We start from the raw sequence: 27943 nt of genomic DNA, 5'->3' as shown, positions 1-27943 counted from the left end.
AACAAAGAGCTACTGTACAGTATCATGACAAGTAAAACCAGTAAGTCTGCCAGCAGACATGAAGATAGATTAGTGGCCTTTAGAAAAGCTGTAAGGCTTTTTTGTCTGCCCTTCATCTAGGGAACTAGAAATGACCCACTAAGTAGAACACTTTTCACCAGTGTATTGAAAGCCAAGGGGCAGATCTTCCAGGCAGTCTGCCTTGGTTAATTCTGCATATGCATGAGAAGGAAAAGAGAGTACATACCCACAGTTTTGTTTTCTTCTGGACAATTTTCATATATATTGATGAATGTTGGGCTGCCTGTCTGTGGAAAAAATGTAAAAACAGTCATGTAAAGTAGTCCCTTAGAAACCTCAGGTAATTTTAAAACACCCATGCACCAGTTAACTGGGATACAGATAACTAAACGTATCTTCTTCACCAAAAAACTCCTATCTCCTCAAATATTTCATGCTGATACTCCTCCTTCTACAGGGCATTATGTCTGAACATACTCACAGAGACTGTTAACTGCCCAGTTATGTATCTAAGGTTTAGTATATACAGTATAACTCCTAGGTAATAAAGTTAGATCTTCTTGTAAGTGCTTGCAATAAAAACAAGGAGAAATAACTCCAGGCATCATGGTTTGAAAGTGAGATGGTCACCAAGTTGTCTGAGCAGCACTAGAAGGTCATCAGAACTGAAAGGAAAACAAAAAGTAACACCCCGTGGAAAAAAGGCATTTGCATTTACACGCAAGGGGTTACCCTGTTACTCTGGCAAGCTTCAAATGCAAACTCAGGATATAGTCAAACACCTTTTTAGAGAACTGTTGGGCAGGCGGAGACCACCAGGCCCACAGCCGAGATGTGGAGTATGGTTGAGGTTAACAAAGTGAAAAATGGATGGAGCAGTAGCACAGGAACGAAGAGAAACCTGGGAGCAGTTGTCACCAGACACAAATAACACTTGAGAGCAGCAACTTTTTACTTTTTAGACAGCACCAACTGGATTCCAGCGGGCACGTCTGAGTGTGCAGCCTCTGAGCAAAGCAGCGGTGCCTGCTTCCATGAGCGGGGAAATGCCGGTGTTTCCAAGAACTCGCCCAGCAGCCAGTCTGAACTCAGCTGGTTTTACTCTCTGACTGATTGGTTTTTATTGTCCACTATCCCAGACAAGAGCCACAGATCTTTTGCTGCTGTGGCTGATTTAACAGAGCCTCTGAAACACTCCAGAGGTAATTAATGTTGTATATACACTGCAATCAGTTAATGTTGTATGTATAGGTTATAGAGCATAATGGACAGGATGCTATATTTATCAGATCACAGAATTAGGAGCCAGGAGGTCCCAGATTTTGCAGATGTTCTCTCAGACAAGCCATTTAAATCTGTATCTATTCTCTTCTCACAGCTAATGAGTGAACAAGGGAATATTACTTGGTCTCCTAAAAGTACTCTAAGGACAAACCAGTTAATATTCAGAAAGCACTCTGGGATTCAATTATGTACTAAGCATCATTAAATCTAGCCTAAAAAACCCTTTCCCAGGATAATCAGGACCTGGTTCTGGTGTTAATGCCTCACTTTACACCACAGTAACTCTTTATTATTCATTCCCATAATAGGCAGCAAATAGTTATCCCAGAAGATGATGTACTTACCAAGCAATACTGCTTTTTGCACTGTATAAGACAGTTAGCCCTTTGGTCTGTTTGCACTTTCGTTCGCATGTCTAACACACCACCGGTGGGAGGCTCTTTCCCTGGAATTTCATTGTAATATTCATGGTCCTCCCTCTCCTGTGAATTCCCAGCTGATCCATTAGCATTTGCTACCTCGCTGAAAATATGGAAAAAAAAGCAACTGATGTAATCAACTGCTTTCTAGTGTAGGCAAATGTCCCCAGTGTTTGTGCATCACACAATACACAGATTAGCCATATGGAGGCTGTAAAGGGCTTTGGGCCTGAACTTTAAGAGCTGTTTATTTTTCCAGTTACTTCTTCCTGAATCAAAAATAGAGTCATCAGAGTTTGGGGTGCAGGGAGGTACAGTCATTTTCTTAACACTGGGCAGCCCAGATCCCTTTTCTCTGACTTGAAAATATGAGAGTCACCTACTGAAGCTTTAAGAGAAGACTGCCAATGCATCGTTCATTAAGATGTCCAAAATGTAGACCATAAAACTAATTCCTCTGGCTTCTTGTCTCAACTGCATAAATCTAGAAATTGGGTAGGGGACAACAGACACTTACAAGAGAAAATTAAAACCTCATGGCATTTAGTTAGACAAGACTGCAACTGTTTTAGAAAATCAAATGTTGCTAAAAAAAAAAAGTAATTTTCCCGAGTGTAATGTACCCTGATTTTAATAACCATAATCAATATAAATGCTCTGTTTCAGCTTGAAGAAAACACTGAATGACATGGAGGAGAGCGCCCAATGTTTTTCTTGAGCTAAACCAGAACGATGATAGTTTAAATGTACAGCTGATACACTGCAAAACAACTAGGTGCTTCCTGTACTGTCTCCGGTCCCAAAATAAAAAGCTCATCTCAAATCTTACTTCTCTGATTAACAAGAATATAATTGGATAAAAGGCCTCGAGCAGGAAAGAGATAAAGTTCAAGTAGTTGATTATGTGATATGCAGTGCAAGTATTTGATTATGTGATTCATAGTAGTTTGGAAGTGAGTGACTCATTCACACAGCAATATCTGACTTCTCTGCCCGAGGACCGTTCTCTGAGGCTGGCTGCGGGTTAGGCTCAAGGAGGGAATCTAATTAGCTTCTTCCATTTCTCCTGCTGGCATAACCTAGCAGAGTTTCATAGGAAAGGCTCTTCCTCTGGTTATTGTCCCCAGGGAAAAGAGACCAGTATTAGCAGTGGAATGGCAGGAACCACTATATACAATGAAATAAATATAAACTGGAGCTGAGGCTGCTGTTACATAATAAAACCAGTTCTGTTGTATCGCATCAGGCACTGTACCACTGACAACGCCTGCACTGCAGCTCCCGGTGCTCAGGATGCAGTTAAGCAACATTTCAACTTTACCTACTCATGGGAGGTAGCAAGCAATCAAATTTGGCATTACAGTAAAGACTAAGAAAAATAGGCATGGCTAACCTGTGAGGAGCCATAAATCAGAGCAAGAATTGTGTCCCCAGTGCAATGGAAAAAGGGTAATTGAAATGGGAAACTGGGGTCCAGAAATTAATCTAGGCCCTATATTTTGAGCAACGTGCTGAGGGCAGGGTTTCATACTTTAAAATGCCAAGCGGTGGCTGTGTTTATTTCAGTACTTGAGGCTGATGTAATTCACGCCAGGTGGAATCTGAGGCTGCTGCCAGGACATGAGCAGAATAGCAGAAAGGTGAATTACAATGGCTTTTTTCTCCACCACACACTTTCCACAGCTGCAGCAAGCTTAAACTTGGCATGGGTCAGGACTGAGCTCAGTCTGTGTGTGTGTGCACGCACGCGCGCAGTATTTATAGAGCTGAACTTACTTGGGCAGAGCAATTTGAACATTTGTTCAACTTACTAGCATGACTTAAGATAAAGCTGTTCTAGCTAAGGAAAAACACAGCTAAATTCTGTGTTAGGCACCTGTACAAATGTCACAGAAATCAATGGAGTTTACTGGAGTAAGCCAATTTTAGTCTATTATACTCTGTACATACAGCATATATTACAATTATCAGAAAGCATATCCAAAGCATCTTATTTATGGATCACTCTTTGGAGTATATTGTTTTCCTGAAAAGTCCTAAAGAGAAGGAAACCTCCAGTTAAGTGACTGAGAATGTGCTGACCTTTCATTAGATGTAACCAGGCTAGATGGGTTCTTCAGGTACTGTTTGAACCGGAGCTCAAAAGCCTGCCCTATGGTGTTTATCACCTCCTGTGCCATCCCATTGGGACATTCCAGTATATGGCATGCTGTAAAGAGACACCTTACTTTAAGTAAATGCACTTTATACCAGAAAATAGAGACACAAGCTATATTGCTTACAGCAGAAAAGCTGGGCATGAAATTATGCATCTAGATAGCTTTAGGACATTATACAGACTGAAATTTTTTATGTGTTGAGGAAATTGCTCTAGGTATTTTTTAATCATACTATCAACTTATACCTCAATAAAAGAAACCCTCCATTTATGCTTCCTGCATGGAGTGCTCCTGTACCTTCTTTTTTCTCCTTGCCTGGCAGTAAGCTGAAGCAGGGGAGAGAACCAGCCCTGCCAGTGTGCAGCTTTCATGTGAAATAGCATGAAAACACAAGTATGGGTGGCTCTGGCAGCCTGGGGCAGGGCTCCTTCGGGGCAAGACTATGCTCCTGCCACCAGTCCTTGTTCTCACGCACAACCTGAGGAAACTCACTCCAGTAGTGAGTGCCCTGTGCCCAGGACCAGCTCTCCCCTCTGCAGAGCCATAAGAGGTGGCACTCAGGGATGGTGCTGGGCCAGCTGCCAGCCCTGCCTGCAGGCTGCCAGGGTACAGGAGTTCTGCACATCCCAGCATCAATACCGGGACTTACTGGTGAACTCTTGGTGGGCCCTAAGTTAATCAAAATAGCGGTGAGGGAGCTACAGAGTGTAGCAGTGGGGGAGGCCAGACTGTAAGGCTCCAGCCCAGCTTCTCCAGAAAACATCCTGATCTTCTGAGCCATCCATGGCACCTTAAGAGTGAGCTCTCCTGCAAGCTGCCACTACCAACTTCATAGCCATCAGCAGTGTTGCTCTGAGAATTGTCTGGCATGAAAGCAGCCAGAGGCCAGTCTTTCTTGTACTGCAGGCAAATGAGAGTGTTGGAAAGGGATTTTATCCCCTGGGTTAGCCTCCAGAGGGGAGTAGGCCTCATACACCTGAGAATATACCCCACTCTGCCTTCCAGCAACATATTCAGGAGTCTGGGTTAGGTGAGGAGGTTCGTTCAGTAGCCTTCCCTCATCTGGAAGCTGTCTCAGAGCAGGGCAAGCTGTCCACCTTGCCAGGCTCTGCCATTCTTCCCCAGGCAAGGCCGGCTTGGGAAGACTCCTACCCCTGCATGGAGCCAGCAGCTAGTACAGCTTTAATCTGACCTGCAGATTCTCACTTTGTTGCACAAAGAATATGATGTTTAAAGCCACAGCCTGCATATCATCACTGATATCCATACAGGGAAGTCAGAAATTGTACAGAATATTGAGCTGTTCAGTAGCTTTCTTATTTTAAACTCAAACAATTCCTTGGTACAGATAAAGCAATCATATAAACATGTATAACAATCTGAATATTGTTTCCATACCTCTCTGATTAACAGGATCTTTTGCTACATAGGCGACGTAGTCTGTTGTATCCTATAGGAAAGAAGAAAACAAATGTCTTTAAAGTTATCATTATGAACACTCCTACCACCATAGCAAAGCAACTGAGTATACAGAGATATTTTTAGCTTTAAAAAGCATGCTTCTTTCAGGGAAAACAACCAGAGGTACTAGCAAAGTGGGCTAAGGGACAGATCAGTGACACACTGGCAGCTATCAACACAACAGCTGTCCTGGAATCTTTTTGTTGTAATAAATGCACTAGACCATTTGGCATTATTTGGGTCTTCAATAAACTGTGTATTCAACTCCAAACTCTGCAACAGGAGTAGAGTCACAACTAGTACCTCATCAGCAGGCAATGCTGCTCTCTTCTGCTGCTCCCACAGAGCTCGAAGCCTCTCCTGTGCAACGCATTAGGGCTGTGTGACTGCCAGTCACAGCTTTTAGCTGGGACAGTTCTTATTAATATCAGTGGAAGGTAAAATAGTGCTAATATCCTGCAAAGGACAAGTTAGAATATTCTAGATTTGTAGTATGAAGATTGAGTTTTGAAGGCATCTTAGAGAAACTTTGATCTTTAAAATATTGCAGAATACAATAGGTATCTGATCTCAATTGCTGCTGCGTGATTTTAGTCTGGCTACGATCAGGTTAAATTACTCTGGATCTCAAGGCTGCTTCTGAGATCAGACAACCTCAGTATAATCAGTTGTCTGTTTCAGATTCTCTCTCCAGCCAACATTGAAATAATCCTCACTTTTTCTTGTCAAACTGAAAAGGGAACTGGAATAGAAAAATTAACATTTCTAGTCATACTGCAAAAGCAAAGAGTAGCCTGATAACTCAGTGTTGTAGTAAAAATGGTAAGGTAATGAATAACATTCTTTTAATTATTAAAGATGCATTTTGTTATTTTGGATCTTTAAGGTGGGATGGAGAAAATGCAATTCACAGCTTAAAGGCATGGCTCTCTTGAGGGAAGATGCAATCAGCTGGCAGGAAACAAGGCCCCCATTTGCAATATGCACAAGAACAATCATTTAATAATTCACAATGAATGACACGAGAGGCAGGTCTTAGGGCCAGCAGAACTTGTCCTAGATAATTTTTTTTAAATCTCCAAAGTTAATATCATTAAAACAAGGAAAGCTAAATATTTCTTATGCATTTTAGTGAACTCAATTTCCTTCCTTTTCCTTTCAGGTTTTTCTTAAAGTTCATAAATATTTTAGGATACATTTTTTAAGTAAATTAGATCTAGAGAACAACTAGAAACTAAAGTAATTGGAGCAGTACCTGCTATTTTTATATCTTTGTAATGTTTATGTACATGCATGGGTGACTTGGCTTTAAAATAAAGCCAGAATAGGCTTTATTCTCAGGCAGAATATTGCTACTCCTTAACAGTGCAGAGCAACACTGTTGACTAGACCCAGAACATGGGGGCAGATGGAGAGACATGACCTGTGGAAACTATCTCCCATTTTAAATGTAAAGGGAACTTTGGAAAAATTACCTGAACAAGGTGCCAAAATTGTCCCTTATGTGAAGTGCCACTAGATTTATGGTTACTACTGCTGAGCAAGACCTCCATTTTACATATTAAAAAAAGTGTCTCCAGCTGTACCACCAAGCCCATTTCTTGCAGCACAGCTGTGTGCAAACACATCTCTTGGTGGTCCTGCCATTAAGCACTGACCAAACCCAGCTCGGTGTAGCCTGTGAGATCTGATGGGATCACTATACAAAACTAATGGAGTATAATAATATAAAAAAACCCTAAAAAATGTAAACACGCCTTGGAGAATTACTCATCTAACCCACTGAGCAGAGGTCTGAAAACACATCCCTGAATTTTCCGAACTGGAAATGTTACATAAAGACAAACTAGACAGCCAGCATCTAGGACATGGTACGTACTTCAAAAACAAGTCAGCTTAAGGACATACTTAAATTGTTTAACTATCAAGAAAACTATTTGGAAATGAAACATCGTGATACTCAGCACAACAGAGCACCAACACTTGGAGCTACCTGGAAATCCACATCAGGAGGGGTCTGCAAAGCCTAAGGACTGTATTGTACAGTGTGGTGTATCAGGATAGCACAGGCATCTAAAGGTGAAATTTGAACTTCTTAGACTCTCAAAATGCCTTGTTTTAAATGGAATCTTTAAGGATGTAGTACTTTGGCACCAGGCCTGTGGTATACCTCCCTTCTGGGAGCAGGACTGACAGCACAGAGCCTGCACACGTGCTCCCTCCCCACTTCCCAGCCCAGCTCCAAAAAGCTCCAGATCTCAGGCAGCTTGGGCAGCATCTCTCTGAGCAGAGCAGAGCAGCTGGGCTCCTTACGTCACCCACATGGCCCTCCAGAGAAGATGTGTCAGCCACACACAGGGCCAGTTCCCCTTGCCTGCTCCTAAATCCAAAGAGGCAAATCTGTCATATTCCAGTCAAAGCTGGATCTGGCTTCCACCCCAGTGTTATCAAGAGCATGACCCAGAGCCTTCTCTTTTCCCTGTTTCATAACCAGAGAACAGAGAGACATTTAACAAAATTGAAGGGCAGAAAATTCAAAACTGATTAAAAAATACTGTTTTCATACCACATGGAGTGTGAAATTCAGAATGCTGGCAGGGCTGGGCTTGCTTAGATTCAAAAGGGAATAGGGCATGTTTATGGATGACAAGTTCTCTGCTTTCAAACATTGCAATAAAGAGTTTGGAAGAGGATAGAAAGCTTGAAAACATCAATGACTTCATGACTATGATACTAGGAGAAAAACCTGTATCTGCAGGAAGAAGAAGGTTATGCCACATCTGTCACAGAGGAGCTGTTTGACTCAAAATTCATCTAAAAATTTAGAGGTGCCAGTGCTGACCGCTTTTGTCACGTTGGATTACAGGGACCACAAAATTAATAGAATTCCTATGTTCATGTGTTCTTATTTTTAGATCCCCAAGTCTGAGGGCTTTTGAATGAACTAAGGCTCACTGCTGGGCAACAGTTAACTATACATATCTATCAAAGATCCACTGAGTCTCTACTCCATGTCTCCTCTCCAGTCTCGGTCCCTCAGTTTTCTTGCATTACTGGTCATGATCCAGCAGTGCAGTGTACTCTGTTAGTGCTTGTGGATTGGAAGGGATGAAGCAAAGTATTTGCTGGTACTTTTATTCTCATAATAATTTCATTATACCTGCGGAAGTATATCTTATAAATCAATACTTACTGGGTCGCCTCCAGAAGCAAATGAGATGGACTGCATGTGATGGTTGGCAATAATCTGAAAAGCATGACAAAGTAGTTAAACATGCTCATGTGCCACACATTCAGAAAACAGCAGAGCCTGTATCTTCATAGAGCAAGCAATTAAGTTCATGACAACCCAATCCACTAATACGTGCACATATCATTTGGGAAGCAAGGAGATAAAAACAGGAATATTTTTGAGACTACCCATTCACGTTTAGTAACGTCTAGATCCCTGAGTAATCTTCATTAAAGGGTTTTCAGAATGAATTCAACCACCAACTTCTGACCTGGTCAGTATGAAGCTAAATGAGACTTTGAAAGGGGAATAACTGGAAACACTGGATGCATTTACAAAGTCTTGAGATATTAATTAATTTTAAAATTGCCAACAATTTTATTTAAATGCCTGGTATATATAAGGTATATTTAAGGTGGTGTTCTTACAAACAAGCCCCGCTGATACTCTGATCATATTCTCTCTCACTGCTAGCTCTAAACAGTTAGCTGGTAGAAATTTCACTAGCCAGATCAAACATCAACTTTTCTGGATTTCAGACACTACCTCATCTCTGGAGACAAACTGTTCTTTATTGTAAAATCAAGTGCAATAGATTATGCAGGTGTGAACATAATGAAATGTGGTGGTGGCACAAGAATAGCATAAATAGGATTTTCCATTCGCAAAGGTCTAGTAATGAAAGACCTAGAAAGAATTTCAAGACAGTGCCCTGCATGCCCATGTGTGCAGTGACTGGGCACATCAGTGCATTTGGAAGGAGATCCGTCCAGTCAGCTTTTGGTCCTGTTACAAACAGGAACAGGTTAAAAGGGCCATATTTTAGCTGCCACCCCCCAGTTTCACCCACTGTAGGGAAGTGCTTTGCTGCTGTACCTGAAAGGAAGGGAAACCTGGTGCCATAAACCCTTACCCTCCTAGCACAGAGGTCCAAGGGACAGGAGAGCTCTGCAGGTAAACCCCCAAGAGCTGTTTGATGCTCAGCATGGCATCAGCTCAGTGCAGTGATTCCTCAGAGCCACTGAGCCAAAACTACCTCCCTGATGTTCCCCTGCTCCAGCTTGGAGCGAAACCTGCTGCTGGCCCTGGGCGAGATTGTGCTGGGAGCTGAAGCCAACAGCTGATAGAAGAATTAGTGGGCAGGACAAAGCTCCTCATCACATCTGCCAGGAAGGGATCACTCCCCAGTTCCAGGACAGATCAAGGCTCTTGGGAACACATCTCGATGGAGCCCAGAGACTTTGTATAGTATAACTGATTATGCACATATATTACCCAGCTGTAAAACAGCTTTGAATAACACCAAAGTCAAGCTCTGACTCAGTATTTATACCTTTTTTTTTTTTTCTCTAGGACTTGTCAGAAACTCCAGTTGGGACTAGTGTCTTGTTTATTAGGCACTGCACAGGCAGAGACACACACAGAGAAACAGTCTGCCAAGTGCTTAAGAATCCCTCCCCATGGAAGACACCATCATAAACAAAAAGGGCATGTGCTGCATATCCAATTCCTCCAAAGTGCTCTCATTTTTAAATTCAGAGGCATCATGTAATTCAGATTTACAAGGCATGTACAAGAAGACTAAAGGGTGCTGCTTTCCCTTCAAAGCACCCAGCCTTTCCTTCAGAAGCCACAAAAGGAGGAGAATACAGTAGCATGGAGAAAAGGACACTGATTTATATGTATCCTACCTGCTGCGTGTCAACATTAATCAAAGTGAGGCTGCTTGTTGAAATGGTCAGCTTTATATTCATGCCAGAAAACTGAAGGTTACTTTTGCCAAGTACAGAAGACAGAAACTTCACTGGAGGCTTTGAACAAAGAAACAAAAGAAAGAGGCTGTCAGCTGAGTCTGTCAGGGGCAAAAACATATCAAAGTCAAGTAGATTTTACAATATCTTATTGAGAATTTCAATGGAGCAAGGCTTGATCAAATGCAAATAGCTCTTCTAACAAATATCAGCTTTGAATACAATACTTGTAGGCATGGTTTTTATGTCAATAATGGGAAAAAAGTTTTAAAGCAAAATCCCAGTGAGCTAAATGTTATAGCTGGCTCAGTAATTCAGAATGTGTAATTCTCCTGCTGAACTCTGCTTTGTTTCCTGAGGATGAAGCATTTCTATGTAAATCAAGAAATTCTCTCATGTATTCATTTTTCAGGACCAAGTTCATTCCTCCCAAGCCCCACAGTTACAGAAGGGAATCAGTAAATTCCACTGGACATGATCCAACAGCAGCCACCGACACTGCCCCTCACTGCATCCCAGTTATTTAATAAGTGATCAGCCCATTAAACACTGCCATTTTAGTTGTGTTTGATTTTTATATATATACAAATAACAATCAGGTAATCCTCTGGTGAATGAGCTCCCTTTTACAATCAAAAAAAAAAAAAACCCTCCAACATTTTACCAGCCAGAACCTAAAACTTGTAAAGCACCAAGCACTGCAAAGGCTGGTAGGAGAAAAACTATGGGCAAAGTATTAATCCTGAAGAAAATAAGGTAGGGCAAACCAAGTGGGCTAACACCCTGCTACAAGCACTTCCGTGTTACACCGAGTTCAGATGGATTAATGTGGACTAACTCCAGCATGGACTAAAGTCTGTTAGGGAACCGTGCATCCAGCTTATCAAAAGCAGATATAGAAAATTAATTATTCAGCTAAACCAGTATTTACCTTCCGCTTTTTTATAGCTCCATTTGTACCTGATACAGCTTCACACAGTCGGCTTATTGCTTCCCTGCAAATAGAAAAGTACAGCACAAACTGTTGGATCATTTCACATGCATCATCTGTAACAGGGCCAGCAACTCTGCAATTTATTGTTATCATCCCACTTATAAACACTTAAATGTTCTGGAAGATCTTTCACAGTTGTTTTTCTTTCTTCTTTCCTCCATCTATTAAAAAAACCCCACGACTTATTTAACAAAATACAGTGATTCAGCAGCCTGGTTTGGGTCAATTCTTCTTCTTCATAAAACACATCAGTTTTACCTAATGAAAATTTGTTTTTAAAGAAACCCATCAACTAACTACAAGAAACTCAAACAACTTAATGCCTTCAAATCCTTTTTCTCAGTATGGTTGATAGGTCTCTTGCTTGGCAGGGAAGATCCCGTCCCTGCCTTAATCCATCTTATTTAGAGCAGCAGGGGTGTGATGAGGGAGCCCAGCCAAGTGCCCTGATTGCCCTTCTGGTGTTTGGGGTTTCTCTTTTTTTTTTTTTTAATTTAAAAAAAAAAAAAAAAAGGTGTAGAAAAAAAAAGGAGGTGTAATTAGCTTTTCCAGTTCTTTTTCAAACCTGAGGTCTCAGTTTCTATCTTTCCATCTCTGACAGGTATTTCCCAAACTAGAAGTCCTTTCCAGCCACTGACTATTCTCCACAGGCACCTCTCAGTTAGGGAACCAGAAGGGTAAGGCATGAAACACTCACAGTGCTTAATGGTCTATATCAAAGACAGCTAAATCACACACAATATAAGAGTGGCATGCTGCGCCTATTTTCCAGACTTGAACAAAGAAAATTCTGATATATGCTCAGGCAGGTGACTGGTTTGGACATACAGTGGAGCACTTAACTGCCCTGATCAAGGTTAGCACAGCAGCTGGAAAAAAACTTTTGCTGGCAGTCACAAGCTTTCCCTGACTGTTACTTACTGTTTTGAAGTCAACAGGAAAATGGTGACTTACTGGGCTGGGATGTGCTTAGCAAGTTTCCTTAACCTTGCCTGGACATCCCGGTTTGAGCCACAGCCCCACGTCTCCAGCTGCCCTGGCCCTCTGCCACGGGGCCGCCGGGGCGAGCTGCATGCCGTCCCCCGGTCACCCTCCCGGGCTTCGGTTCCCATATCGGGTGGTTTCATATTGAGGTTGTCGCCTCAGCCTTTCTCTCACTGCTGAATTCAGACTTGGGCTTTCAAGGGTTGGGATTTTATTCTGTTCTTAAGGGCAAGGGAATTAGTTTGTTTAATTATTTGTTTATATTACTGGATTATTATCCAAAGAGCTAATTAGGAAACGAGCTAGTTAGGAAAGTTTGTCTCTCTTCAGATCCTGGCGCGTATGTGGGAGGAACATACCACTGGGCTTCATTCCCTGAGAAAGTTTTGGTTCAGAAGGGCTGAAAAATATCAGGAGACCACAAAACAGTGAGAGACTCCAGCCAGGTAAGTCCCACGAAGCGGAGGTGCCCCAGTGAGGAGTGTGGTCCCCCCAGGACCCTGCGTCATGCCCGGGGAGCAGCTCAGGCTGTGAGTAAAGGCAGCACAGTGGCAGTGAACCACAGCACTGCTGCTGCCCCTGCTCAGTGCCCCACGGACCTCTGTGTGCTTAAAGCACTGAAGATCAGTGAAACGACCTCAAGTCTTCCTGTAAGAGAACATCCTGAGAAATTTAACCTGGAGACTGTCAAATGAATGCAGACCTCACCCATGGCAAAATAATAAAAATGTAATCAATATGTCCTGAGTGAAAACAGTGGGGAAGAAGAGGAGACTCATTGTGGGCTACACAAGACAGGTCAGAAACACAGCCTTTTAAACATTGCCTTTTTTTAGTGTTTTAAAGCAAACCGCTTCCCCCTACACAGCTGAAAATACACTTTTGAAGCAAATTCCTGATATCCTTCTTTGTTACCTCCTGTTTTATTTAGCTGTTACCAGTAGAAAGGCCAAAACTAAAAAAAAAATAAATGGGAAAGGCATCCTGCAGGATGATCTTGCAGATTCCAATAATCAGCTTGGAAAATGAGAGCTCATCTTCTCATTCAATATTAAAGGAAATTAAAATCAGAGCCAAGACATTAAGGCTACTTGGAGCCTTCAAGTCTAGCTCTACCTAGAAAGAAAACCAGATACAGAACAAATTGGAAAAACAGGGAAGTCATCTATTTTGGTGACAAATGAGTTCTCGCACACTTCAGGCAGCCCATGTGGAATAGGAGTTGTAGGCAAAGTTGCCAGCAACAGACCCTGTTCTTGTACAAGCCAGCGTGGTGACTGCCCACTTCACCACACTCTGAAGCATTTGTCCAGCAAACAGGAACCAAAAAGTAGGCAAATTGTTTCTACTTAATAGTTTCTATTACCTCTCTTTGGTACGGGAATTCATCTTCTCAAAGCCATTTCTTGCTGCATACCTCTGGGTGGTTTTCCAGGTGATCTAACAAACGTTCTCAAATATTATTTTAATGGTGTGAAAGGCAGCAGTTTGGTAACACCTTGCTGCTACAACTGAACGCTTCTAACCTTCAGTCATTTCCATGGGTCAGGCGGAGCTGAACTAGAAACTGCATCGTACATTAGGAAGAAAAGAAACTCTGGATACGTCCATGATAAACTGAAATAGGATTTACTGTATCCGTGCTTTCTTCTTGGAAATCTGCTATTAACTCATTCTTACAGCCGTTCATTTTCAAACAGTTGCCTGGGCAAGTCTCAGCTTTTAGATCTGCCGGATGGCATATACCTGTGCGTAGCTCGCATAGTTAATTGCCTTGTTCCTGGATGAATGTGGAACCTTATGGGTTCTGGCATTTGCTTGTCTGTTTGGTATCTTCCAAATCTGAGGCAACAGCAGAAAATGTGACCTTGTTATTCCAGTCATGTTGCTGGTTTTTCTCCTTGTCATTCATCCCAAAGCAAAACATTTCAGGGTTTTTTTTGGTTTTCTTTTAAATCACCCTGAATGAGATAACTTCACTTGTGTACTCTGCGGCAGCTCTTCTCAACTCTGGGAGTCACAGAGTGAAATTGGGAGAGTTGTGAGGAATTTAAATTGTCCTTGTAGTTTAAGGCAAAGAAAATCTTGCTCCTTGACTCCTCAGGCATCTTCTGCCATTTGAAGTGGAGTCACTGTCTGTCGGCTCTGCAGTGCCCACACGATTACATAAACTGGTCATTGTTTCATTGACACAGTTTTCACTTTCTGTAGTGAATGGAAGAGATTTGGGTCAGCTCTTTTCACCATCCTGAAAAATATTACTCTGAAGCACTTTGGTCCCCTGGGCTGTCACCAGAAGCAGACCTACCGCAGAGGCAGACGTCCTGCTCCTGGCCCCAGCAGATGCCCATCCATTGCAGGGGGAGTTTCCCAGGAGTTATTCTGCTGGGCACCAGTTCAATGAGGATCAAGGCTGGCTCAGTTCCCTGGGGGCATCTCTGTGGGACCCAGGAGGTGGGATGGGGAAGCAGGACCATCTGTCTGCAACTCAGACACAGAGGCTCCTAAGCACACAGCTGTAAGAAGCTCCCCACCTCCTGGGCTGAGATGCACTGAACCGGGACAGTGCCACAGCCCCCACGCAGCTGAGTGCTACAGGAGCCAGTGCCACAGGAAATTTTTGCCTTCTCCAAAAAAAATCTGGTGCAGCCTCCCAGCCCACTGCTCCCTCTGCCCACTGGGTTAGCAGCCAGGTGGCCAGCTGGGCTGTGGCCACTGGGCAAGGCCCCTGTAGGACAGGAGGGAGTGACAAGGACAGCCCCATTTTTGGCATCCATAAGCCTTTATATCAGCTCAGCTGTATAGTCTACAGGTTTTCTCTGGGTCTGCACCTCTGGAGTGAAACCCGCAGCAGATGCTCCTCCCAGAGCATGCACATGCGAGAGCGCGGCACTGGCAGTAACAGTGAGGCGCTTTGTTTATTGTTCCTCCAAATTAGAGTAAAAGATGAGAGATGGGCTGATGTAAGCAAGTAAGCATGCTGTTGAAGATTTGCTTTTAAGCATCTAAGCCTCTGCCTACACTATCTAACAGAAAGGGATTGTGTGGCTCAACAAAGTTGAAATTAATCTTCCAAACAAAGTCAGCCTTCTTCCACCAACCCTCCCCAGCAGCACATTTCAGATGCCCTTCGCCCTTCATTGCCTGACCATTTTCAAGTTTACAAGTTAATGCCCCGATCTGAGATACAGAATCCCTCTTCCCATAAATGCCCAAATACAATAACTAATAATAAACTTGCTTTAGCAGAAGTGGAAGACATGTAAGAGGAAAAGAGCTGTAGGGCTGGATAAGGGAAGTGCACATCAGAGTTCATCAAAGGCAGGACCTGCCACAGCACAAAGGCAACAGCCTGAACACATCTTGTACCAAGAACAGCAAGCACAGCATGTTTATGGGTTACCATTCAAAAAAATACAAAGCCTCTCAAGCAGAGGAACCTGTTACACTTGTTATTTCTTGGTGTTACTCTTGTCATCTACATGGTGTTTGGGATCACAAATTTCTGCAAAATGGAGAGATGTCCTAAGAGCATGTGAGTTGGGTCACAGGCAGGCAATAGCACAGAGCTGGAAAAGAAAAATGCTGTGGCAAAATCTCCTCTGCCAACCTTCTCACCGCACAGCCACCGAGAGCCAAGGGTAAAGAGCACCTCAGTGCCTGGCCCTTCCCTTGCCACGCTGTGGTCATTTGGCCTGATGGCCATACGGCATCTCTGCACCCCATGGTCATGCATAGCACTGGAGAGGCCACTTTCTGCCTTCCCCGACCCTGTGCCTGGTAAGCAACTGAAAATGCAAGTCCATCAAGAAATGAGAAAATAAATCCTCCACGCTCATCTCTTTTGAGTCCTCAGGGCACTTTGGCAAACATGAGTTTGTTGGTCTTTCTAACATTCATAGGTAAATAATTTATTTAATTTTAGAGATCAAGAGACTAAGAATGCAAATACACATAAAACAAGGCAGGGAGCAGACATAATTGGAGACCTTTTCTACATCACTTCAGAACAGAAGATGCCTCTTTGTTTAGTGAAATGCCATTGGAGTAAAAATATTTTTTACCCCCAGTACAAGTAACAGTGATGATTAAAATGGGATCATTTCCAATAACTCCCTGGTTGGTGCATTGTGCATGCTGTCTATAAAATTACTCCCCTGGGAGAACAATAGGGGAATAATCAATGCTATCTTCACTCCAGTCAGCTTGTAATCGATCTTTGAAGTTTGCATGCATGAGCTCAGCACTTCAGCATTCAGTTTGCAAACAGTTTAAGTTTTGAATTTCTCATGCACAAAAGAGCCCATTAAGGTCAGCAATGGCATTTTTTTTAGGAGATGGAAATATTTCCATTGTTAAGTTTTCACATATCTCTGGTTAACAAAACCTTACTACTTGGGCCAAATTTAAGTTGGCAAGCTCTTGTCACATAGTAATTCATATTCATTATTTTCCAGACAAACCATCCAAAGTTCTATTTGATAAGTGCAGCAGCATACACACTCCACGTCTAACAAACGGGAGATAACCTCGCTCTTTGGCCAAGGCTGTTGAAGAATACAGTGGCTTGGTCTGAATGCACCGGGCTGATTGCTTTGGGATAAGCGTACTACATGGCTCTTTTTGATCAGTAAATGACTAGGCTGAGGGAAGTATATTTGTATCTCAGGCACTTCTTCATATACACATGCAGGAACTGGGTGAGTGCGTGCTTATGCTGATTGTAAATGTCAACAACCGCTGATTTTGAATATAAAACAAATCGGGCAGCTTTCGAGTGTGTTATATAGGCATTTAAGGACTCAAGTTTTTCAGTTGCTTCCTTTTAGCTGGTAAGTCTGGGAGCCAATAGGTAGAAATGTAACACTCATCTCTTCATGCTTCTTTCCTTTCTCCAGGATTTCTTTGATACAAACACTTGAGGAAGCAAAAGAGCATCTGTAAATCATCCACCAGCAGGAAGAAAGAGATGGGCAGGCACAGGAAACCTCAACCACATTCCTGGCATCCTCAGCAAGAACCATGCTAGAAAAATAGCTGAGGGAAGGAAGGAACACGTCTAAGGCCAGGCCAAAATACTCTGCACCTACCCAGCCCTCCACAAAGCCTTTGGAAGTGCCAGGATGCTGGGTGGGTGCTGGGGCTGCCCAGCAGAGCGCTAGTCCTGGCTGCTGGACCATGAGTATATCCCAGCAGCATGCAGTGCTCTGAGCTGGAAAGAGGGTGCTTATTTTGAAAACTCCAACACTCCTGCACTGACAGACTTACAAGAGAAAACGTAAAAATAAACTGGGCTTTTCTATTCCTGACAGGACATTTCAACAACCCCACAGGTGCATGTATCAATAATCTACACCCAGTGATTGGCAGCAATCTGCCACAGAAGTTGCAAACTTCTCAACAGACAACAAAATATTTCACGTTTAAACCACATTCAGTTGTATCTGAGAGCAAAATATTCATCTTTTTCTGATTTGCAGCCTGGAAACTTACGTCTGCAGTACAGTTGGAAATGGCTGTATTTCAACATGTTTTCCTTGTGACACCACTTCCAGCTGAGCCTGGCCTTGGTGCAGATGGGGTCAAGCAAAGTCATATGTCTGATAAAAATTCATTAGATGACCATGCTGGATTGAGGAGCCGATGGCACTTTCTGCATCAGGTGTGAAGCAGCACGGCAGAGAGGCCCGCGAGCATCCAGGCTCGCCACCTCGGCCACCCACAGCCACAGTAGCACCAGCCGGTGCACCCTGTGTCTTGGGTGAGCTGGGCAGGCAGCGCTGAGCTGAGCTGAGCTGAGCTGAGCCTGCGAGCATGGCCTGGCTGCTGCTGGTACCCAACTAGCTGGGGATGTCTGTACCGTGCTGCGACTGCAGGGGGAGGCTCTCTGCATCCAGAACAAGAACTGGGAGAGAAATAAGGTCTGTGGCTGAAACAATTCATTTTCCAATGCAAATAGCCTATTGTAATGATCAAATAATTCAAATCATCGCTTGGGAAAAAACAAAACAAAACATGCAAACTCCTATTCAAAATTGTCTCAGAGCTTGGCACGCATCCTTGGCTTTATACAGAAATTAGCACTCAGGCTTTTCATTCTTGGGTTGAATTTCAGTTTGATACCACCTACCTGGTGACTTGCGTTCGCGTGCCAAAGTCCAGGGACCTCATTGACTGCAGCACTTCAATACAGCCCATGTACTAGGGAAAACAGAGAGACAGAGAGAAAGGAGGACTTTGTTAATATCTAGCACGCAGGTAAAAGGAGGATCACAGAAGGAAGCAAATGTGATTTCAGTTCACTAAGTATATGCAGAACCACAGTCTAAATGGAAAATCAAATCAGCCATCCTAAAGCTGCTTCCTAAATAGATCTCGTTTTACTGAAAAGTGTAGAGATGAGCAATAAAGATACCAGTGGCTTCAACAACATAGCACAAAAAAAAAGGTAAAGCACTCCGGGGACACAAAATCCAATCATTCCTTTTTTCCAGTTCTGCTTATTCTCACTGATGAGCTTGTGGCACTGAGCTGGGAGGAATACATAAGTGCTGGAGGGAAAATCCCCGGGAGCAGAGTGGCTCTGGAAGCCCCACGGGACAAATGCACTCAGAGCCCCCATGCAGAAGAGCTCAATGTCCCTTCAGAGCAGCGGGAGGCATTACTAGGCATGAGGAAAACCACTGGCTCCATGCTGCTGCACATCTGATGACAAATAACCTCTGCAGAAGATGAAGGAGGTAGAGTTGCAATTCCAGCTCATAGCAAAAGCTCTTAAGAGCCTGCACTATAAACTGACCTGCTTTAAATTAGAGGCTGACTCCTACACTTCTGTTGTATGGGGCAGAGCTGGGGGCTTTTTCTATACTCGTTTGGGATTTGCATAGGACTAATTTTCAGAAACATCAAGAATGTGATGGCATGTCAGCCCATAGACTCCTTTGATGTTATGTACAAACCTATGGAACATTTTCATCTCAATGAAGTGTGTTAGGCTAAGTCTATCCACTGAGTTTACCTCTCCAAAATATGTCTTACTAATTCCTTCAGCATTTCTGTAGATACCCATCTCTTTGCTGTTGAAGTGCTTTAACATCTCCCTTTCACAAGGCTGGCATAGGTCTGGGTCTCTCAGTTTGCATCCTCTCTTTCACAATGAATTCTTCCAGAGGGAGAAGGGCTTTGGAGAGCATCCTGCAGTGCTCACACAGTGCCCGCGGGCTGCAGCGACAGCCTGCCTGCGCAGACCTCTCCTGCAGGTAGTCAAAGCCTCTGGGATACAGCAGACAACCCGGAAATCACAGGCAGGAACATGCATGCTCTGTCCTCTTGCTCTGAATGGACGGAGGAAGCACGCTCTGTCCAGGGAAAGGTACCGTATTTACCTCCTCTGCCTCACTTTGCTGTGAATCAATTTTTCTGCTGGGCCATTCAGAGGGGGTTGGATTTAGGTATCTGTTTCAGCTTTGGAGACTTTCCTGAAATGAATGCGTGTGTTAAAAAGAGAACGTTATGTGTGCAGTCAAGCAGGGATTCCACAACAATTGTATTATCCCTATTTTGGTTTCTTTCCAGATAGCAATGTAACCCTTGGGAGAACTCCAGAATTAGGTCAGAGACCTGGAAGGACATCAATAAGAATCTGAAGGGTTAGCAGAACTGCTTCCCTAATGAACATTTAATGACTTTGTAAAGGACTCTGAGAGCTGTCTTACTTGTTAAAGATATTCCTGCTTAACGGGAACAAAGCGAATGAGGAAAATATGTCTAGAGCCTCAGCCTGTAGCACAGCAGTGACCTCTGATCCTACAGTATAAGGTCAAGCATCCTGTGCACTGGTTGGCCGCTCCTCTATCCTTGAAAAAAACAGATTTAGAGGAGTAGGTGAGTCATATGCTGATAAGTGAGTCCCCATTGCATCCTGAACAGATGCGTGGGAAGCTACTCTAAGCAAAGATGAAAAAATCAATATTAGGTTTTTGCATAAGTGACCCTGAGTGAAGCTGAACTTATCAATGATTCACAAAAGACATTTTTTTTTTTTCTTTAAAAGCCTGAGTAGGGAAGTGCATTAACATGGCACCTCACTGCATCTCTCATTTATTTTAGTTGCCATTGGTTATCTAAACCAGCACAGTTAGTAATGGCTGAACCTTCACATCTCAGTAGGAGGGTACAGAGAACCAGCAGAGCCCTGGGCAGGGGGACGCCTGGGGACTGGGACAGAGGAAGTTGGGGTCACAGAGATGGGGAGAAGCCCATGGAGCACATAAAAGGACAATGGGATACCAGAAGCCTATTCAAGAAAACAAAAGACACTCTCTGAGGAAGAAAGAATAATTAACAAATAAACAAGGAAAAAATTAACCCCTCCACAGCTGAGTCCAACAAGCAGTACAACTGGTATGTGAGAGAAAGGGAAAGGCAGGATACAAGGGCAACGCCTGTCTCAGACTTCTGTGTGCCCGGACTCCAGTTCAGGTGGTGCCCCTACTCCCCGTCCTGTACACCCCAAACAGCAGCTCCCACAAAATGCTAGTGGGCTCATCTGGGGATGCAAGGTTGAGGCCAGCTCCTGCTTTCCTGCAGTAGAGAGAGTTAAGCTAAAGCATCAGCAGGGCAGCATCCAGGGGTGCCTTCCGCAGCAGCACACAGCCCTTACCCCAGCCCAAGCTACCTGCCAAGAGTTTTTGTAACGTGGTGACAGCAATATCGAGGGTTCAAATGTGGTGTCCAAGGAAAGGCGTTCATCTTCTGAAGGCCCACAAAGAGGAGCACACCTCAGCTTCACTGAGCTGCTAGGGGAAGCTGGACACAGGCACAACGGTGCTGTAACCAGCCTGGGACAACAAGCACAGATACAACTGCAGAATACAGCTACCTACAGCAAAATAAAATGCCAACACTGAAACAAGCCGAGCACTAAAGACTTGACATCACCAGTGAAAGTGGATGTTGAACCCGCTGATCTGTCAGCAGCAGGATGGAGAGCTCTTGCCAGGTTGAGCAACAGCTCTCGGAAGGGAAAGAACAGACTCACTAGTCCCTGCTGGAAAGGGAACGGCTCCTCTAACGGCGACGTGCGCAAAGCTGTCCTCTGCCTCCCTGCGAAGGGCTGGGGAGAGCAGCGGCACCAGGGGCTGCTTCATCTCTTGAATCTGGAGGGTAATCTGGCTGCTGCTTCCCCACACGGCTGGGATAGCATCTTTCCACATCTATTTACAAGAGATGATGGAGAGTGACTGCAAACAGGATGAGGGACTGTGTGGGAGGAGATGTGAAGGCACTAGGCAGGCACTAGCCTGAATAAGCTTTTCAGGCACCCTCTAATCCAGACCCACGTCTCATTTCACTCCTTGCCATAACGCAGTCAGTGGCTCCAGCTCCAGCTTGAATGACAGCCAGTGATTCACCCACAGGAATGATACAGGGAGCAGCACACGGAGCTCCTAATTAAACAAATACAGCTGCAGCCTTGCAATTTACCTATTAGTTAAAAGGCATTAATTCATGCATAATGCAAAGAGCAGCTCCTACAGACCCCACAGCCAACTAACAAAAAATCCAAGCGACAGGATTTGCTCGCAGAGGCAGTCAGGTAACATGCTGCTGCAAAACAGTCTCTGCCCAAACATATGTTGAGACTACGTTCAAATACCCTAAAAATAAAACACAGCCTCCTGAGCAGAAACTGGCCACAAGCAGCAGTACTGTGTGTGCACATGAGCATGGGATCTGAATCCCATGCAAGCATTTATTTTCCCAGCACTGCTTTAATAAGGCACTTTTAAAGTGAGGGAAAAACCACTTCTGAGCTTCCCATCATCCTCTTTCCTTGCAGGCAAGGGCTGCCTGGGGTGGGTGCTGCCCCGCGGAGGGGACACGACTCTCTGCCATGCAGGGCAGGCAGCTGCAGAGCAGCAGGAGAGTTTCACTTTGATTTGCTTGAATAATTCATCTCTAGCTTTCGATGGATCCAGTGGGAAGAGTGGGCAGAAGCGAGCAGCAGCCACCAGCACACGGCAGGATGATGGCACTGGAGTTATAAGGAGGCAGGCCTCTGCTTTTTACACCAAGGAAAAATGACTTTTGCCTGTAACAACCACAGTGCTGCCCTCCCTGTGGCTGGCTGACGGGCTCAGGGACATGCTCTCACATGTTGCAACACCTGATGTGAGATCCCCCAGCTTTTTTGCCCTGGCAGGAAGGTGAAGCACTGGCCTCCCTCCAGAGACAATGCCAGGAGGCAGCCAGGGGTGCAGGCAAGGAGCAATGCACAGATCACTGTAGTTCTTGTGGGGAAGTTTTCTCAGCCCTTCTTTAGACGCTGCCTGTGGTGGCTTTGAAGTTGAAAAGCCACTGTGTCCACTGGAAATCAGAGACCCCCACAGCGACCCTGGCAGCAGCACTGCGTTCCTGTCAGCTCACAGGTTGCACCACGCTGCCGACCAGCCAGTCCGCAGGCACCAGCAGTCAGCGGGCTGGGGTCATCGCTACGTAACACCCTTAGCAGCCACCAGCCAGGCTGCTAATGAAGAACTTTGGCCCAGGTTTGCACCTTGCAGGAGATTCAAACAGCTCATTGCCCAGCCTGAACCACACTGGCTTCCTCCCCCAACCCCTTCCAAAGCCAAAAGTGATGCCTCTCTCATGTCCCCCCCTAAGGGGAGCGGAGAGGCAAAGGCAGCCCAGGGCAGCAGCTGTGCACAACTGCAGGCGTGGGTACCCCCAGGGCACCTGTGAGAGAGTACAAAACCCAGGTAGAATGGGCTGGAAAAGAGACTGGACATCTTCAAGGAAGAAAAAGGCACATTAAAGACCATTAAGCACATAAAAATCCCCACTAGTGGTTTGTCAGTGCTAGCATAACTCTCCTCATGTGCTTGCCCTGCTCACATCTTCCTCCCTGTAGCAGCGGTGGTGCAGACAGACAGGCTGGGCCTTGGCCTGTCCTGCTCCTCCTGCCCACCAGCGTGGCCTCTTCCCTAAGGGGCCACGAGCTGTGGCTTTTTGTCATGAAGAACAGCTTTTGATAAATGGAAATCTTCCTGCAAAAGTCTGACCATCTCATTCACAGGTTTTCAATTTTTAAATACATTTTGAGAAAAACCCAGGGAAAAGTTCGTAAATATACAGACACACACACATATTTTCGTTCTCTTTTTAGTTTTTTGCTGAAAAACCACTTTCTGCAGCATGATACCCAGACCAGGGCTCCAAGGGAATTGGTTCAAAACTGCTCCGGCCCTGTGCTCCTGGCTGTGATAAAGCAAACGGCCTAGAAATGAGTGGGTTTCTGTTAAGAAGCAATTACCCAGAGAAGTGCATGGGCCTTGGAGACGGTGCTGGGTGCGAGAGGCGCAGCCCCGTGGGACCGGGCGTGCACAGGTGGGTGCTGCGGGGCTGCCACGGGCCCCGTCCCCCTCAGCCCGCAGAGCAAGCGCCGCCCCAGCACCCTACAGCCCTGAGCCCCCGGCTCATGATTCACAGCTGCGGCTCCGAAGCCATGAATCACCAGAGCCCATCTCCTTCCTGCGAGAGCCCTGGCTGCACACACGCCTGTAGTTAGTTATTTACAACAGGCGATGCAGAGCAGCTCTCCGGCTGCAGTGTCAGGGTGCCACGTGCCAGGGAAGCGGCTGCAGCTGAAACACCACAATTTTTCCCTGTCCTGAGCACAGGAGAGGCACTGGTGGCTCCTTGGGACCAGGAAAGGGCTGCCCTGAACGCCCGCTCCTCACGTAGAGGCGGGGAGCAGCTCCCGGTTGACCTGTTGCACCCTCCATGGACAACAGCAGGAGTGCGTAGGGGACAGGTGCCCACGTGAACTCTCTCAGGGCATACTCCTCATTGTTCTGAACTCTTACGTTAGAAGTAGTCAGGCTCCTTTTACTCTAGAGACAAGCAACTGATTTTATATCTATATGATGGCATCTATCCATATATATATGCCATCAAACTGCTAGCACAGGATCAACCTGTATATTGGTAAAACTCCTTTAAGACAAAGGATGCTGCAAACAACCTGTACCATATTATTTCGGTAGAATACCATTATACTTTAAAATATCTGGAAATGGCATTCCCTTTCCGTATTTTAGTTAAATAGCACGTTTCAAACCAATATGAACATCATCTCCCAAAGATTCATGCATTACTGACTTAAGCTCAGCCACAGAGCCTTACTCCACGTTAGGTCCAGTGGCACCATCCCGCTGATTCTCAGTGGTCTCATAGGGGCCACTGGTGCAGGGCAGTGCTGAGAGCTGGCTCTTATCCTCCTGCTCAGGAGCAACCACGTCCCCGGCTCTCCCTAATGAGCAAGAACAAGGACAAGTGCCTCTTGGAATATCCCTCAGGCTCGTCACAGCCATAACAAACACCAGTGGGAGACTCAAGTCCCATGGCCACTATGGGCACCATTTAGAGACAATCTCAGCTCCAGATGGGCGGCATTGTGAGAAGGCGTGTAACGGGTAGAACGTGAACAAGGCCAAGGTAAATATCCATCTCGTAAAACCTGCAGCAAACTGTGTACAAAGTATGTTTTGAAAGATAACACCATGGGAATCAGAGCTGTCAGGGATTCTATTAAATACTAATATTTGGACTCTTTGTTATTCACACGAGCATCTTGGGGGAACAGGTGCTGTTACAGGTCTCAGCTTCGTCACTGGAGCCCAGGTGGCACACGGCCGTGACACAGGTGCCCAGTGATCACCAGTCACGCACAGCCACAGCTGCCTTCCAGGGACACGCAATGAGCTCAGCATCACCTCTTCTTAAACCAAGCCTAGAAAGACAATTTCTGCCTCACGCCAGTCTGTAGGGGACAGCTTCTGCCCTAAGGCATTTCATTACTTCACCATATTATTGCCTTTCTAAAATAACTGTAGATCCTCTCCATGTAAGTGACAAATCCTCTTCAAAATCCGATTAAGCTTTCAAGGCCAAAGATCTCCAGCAGCAGCAATTCCTGTAACGTAGACCTGACCCTCCTCCTAAAATGGTCTCTGGGAAGATCCCAATGATCCCATACCCAACAGGGCACGAGAAGCTGCATAGGGACAGTGGGTGTCTCCAAACGCCACAGGAGGGAGGCTGAAGTCCGGGGCAAGGGGGTAGGGATTGGGATAAAGGTTGGGAGCAGCTCCCAAGGCTGCTTGGCCCCTCAGCCTCTCGGCCCCACTTTGCCTCCAGGCGAGACCATCCCTCTGTACCGCACTCCTGCAGCCCTGCGCCCCTGGCTGCTTCCCAGCCCATCTGAGGCTCCATCGCCAGCTCCCAGAGAAGCCTCCTGCTCCCTGGGGAAATGAGCAACTTGCCTGTGCTGTGATGCTGAAGCTCCAGGCTGTTTATTTACCAACCTGCTTGTTACTAAAGGGGCTGGTTGAAAAAAACACCAAGAGTTTGGCCAGGACACATCAGCAAAGCTCTCGCGGCTCTCCTGGGGCTGGCTCCTGCAGGCCCACAGCCATGGCAGCAACAGTAGTGGGAAGATGCAGCAAAGAGGCAGGGAAACAACATTTCCCTCTTGTGTTGGGAGGCTCCTGCCAGTGACCTCCCTTCAGAGACATTCCCCATTAAATGGGGTGACTTCCAGAAAGACCAGCAGAAAACCATGCTGGAAATACAACCTGGAGAGCAGCAGGAAGGGACAAGCCCTTCCCCACTTCACATGACCTTCCTGTCAAGTCTGTCTCATTTTTTGCTTGCTCTTCTGTCTTTCTTGCTCATGTACTTCCTGGCAGGTGACACCTCAATGCCTCTGCTCTTGGCCCCGGGCCAAAACAGAAATCTGGGAAATTCCCCCTGTGCTTCATCATCTCCTCCCCATGTCAGAAACTGAATTCTTTAAGTGTGCCTCTGGCATTAGCATTTCAGTATTTGAATCTCTATAGGTACCTCAAAGCCTTAACCACAAGCAACACTGCATTGGGCACTGCTCAAACCACAGCACACCAGGCAGTTCCTGCATGGTGGGGGCACTGGGCATCACACCATCCGCCAGCGCAGCCCTTTGCAGGCTGGCAGAAAGCTGGAGCTGGCCACCTGGAGCTGCGGTGGCCCTTGTACTGTCGCTGTAAGTCACAGTCTCATTCATCTATTTCAGCAGCTTGCTGGTGTCAAAACCTCAAGTGTTCACGTTAGTACTAGAATTTAAAGAAAAGCAAACATAAAAGGACACATATCAGCACGATTAAATAGTGCATCCCCTCCCTCCACCTGCTGCACCTCAGGTGAATGTCCTGGGGCCTCCTGCAGCTCCACTCACAGCAGCTGGTGCCGTGCTGGGACATCCTCACCTTTCAGTCAACATCCCATCAAACCAGCTGTGCTACCGCTGCCGGACAGCAGGCAGGCATCTCATTCCTGCCTGGTGAAAGGTGAACACAGCTACCTCCCCATGTTGCTCTTCTCCCCTCTTACTTGCCTGCCCTCCTGCTGCATTTGGAAAGCAACTTGGCCTTGCACCTCTTTAGACCTTTCTGCTTGCAAAACGTCATAGGGGTGGACACAAATTTTGCATGGTTTATGGTTTTTTTACTCTTTCTGGCACGTTTTGATACTTCCTGTACACCAAACTGAGAGCTTACACACACACACATACACACACACACACTCTCTCTTAGCACCCTGCCTGCAGCCACCAGAAGGAATAGATGCTGGTTAATAATCCCTTGTACAGACTGCTCCTGTGGTCCTCCTTGCGTGTCAGGGACAGGCACGAGGGCTGTGAGAGCTACAGGAGCCCTTGGGTCAGGCCAGCCATTACAAGAGTATTTGTGAAGCAGGTTTAGATAGCTCTCTCTGCCATTTCCCCATGGTCTGCACTGGCTGCCTCCAGGCAAGCAGCAGGCAGTGTTTGCCCAGGAGTGCTTTTGACAGAAGAAGCAAAGCACTAAAATGTGCAGGGTCAGAGGTTCAGAGCATAGAGAAAGAAGCAATGGCCAGCAAACAGTGAGGTCCAGCCACAAAAATTTAAAGTCCAGAGAGGAAAATAAAATTAAAAAGCTCCCAGGTGTGGCAGGGGTAGAGGGAGCAAAAGCACAGAGCCCAGGAGCCATGGTCTCCTCTCGGCCATTGACTGTTAATTAGAAGATGATACACACCAACCCCAGTCCACAACACGAAAAATACCCAGAAAGGCTATTTCAGGGTGTCTTCCAAAGAAGTACATCACCATTACCAAGAAAACCAGACACAGCCCTATAGCATCAAAGGAGGATGGCTTTTGCATCCTCCCAGAGCAGGAGGCACGGGGGAGAGGCAGCAGCGGCCCCAGCACCTCTCCCACACCCTCCATGACAAATACGTTAGCAGCGTGGGCCAGCGTGCACCTAGTGCCTGGGAGCTGCTCTGCAAGGATGGGAAGCCTTTTCCGTGGGCCTCCTCCACCCTCCAACATGCATTTCTGGCCAGAGCAACCCCTGTTTCAATTGCAACTCAGCTGCACTCCTCAGAGAGTCTAAAGATAGTCTTTTGAAAACGGATGTTGTGTCACCTCTGGGAACGGCTGTGGTCCTTTTAACTCCCTCAGTTAGACACCACATCCCTGTGCACACCAGGAGACAGGAAATACACGGGAGAAGTCAGTGGTTTGGAGCACTGACTCCAGAAGCGAGAACACGGAGGTC

General features: G+C 45.5%; 1 protein-coding gene across 2 annotated transcripts in view; it reads right to left on the bottom strand.

Annotated features, from left to right (window-relative positions):
• SHC4 (SHC adaptor protein 4) overlaps window positions 1-27943 on the bottom strand; it is a 34328-nt gene that overhangs the window by 5048 nt on the left and 1337 nt on the right. For both annotated transcript variants that reach the window (XM_074836868.1, XM_074836870.1), the window contains exons 2-9: window positions 18436-18506; window positions 11259-11322; window positions 10268-10387; window positions 8538-8591; window positions 5282-5333; window positions 3807-3933; window positions 1650-1827; window positions 248-308 (exon numbers count right to left, since the gene is read on the bottom strand). In XM_074836868.1, coding sequence (XP_074692969.1) covers window positions 248-308; window positions 1650-1827; window positions 3807-3933; window positions 5282-5333; window positions 8538-8591; window positions 10268-10387; window positions 11259-11322; window positions 18436-18506 — 727 coding nt within the window. The remainder of the gene's footprint in view (window positions 1-247; window positions 309-1649; window positions 1828-3806; window positions 3934-5281; window positions 5334-8537; window positions 8592-10267; window positions 10388-11258; window positions 11323-18435; window positions 18507-27943) is intronic.

This window comes from Strix aluco, chromosome 12, assembly GCF_031877795.1.
Source record: "Strix aluco isolate bStrAlu1 chromosome 12, bStrAlu1.hap1, whole genome shotgun sequence".
NCBI lineage: Eukaryota > Metazoa > Chordata > Aves > Strigiformes > Strigidae > Strix > Strix aluco.
This window is presented reverse-complemented; position numbering and strand designations above follow the sequence as displayed.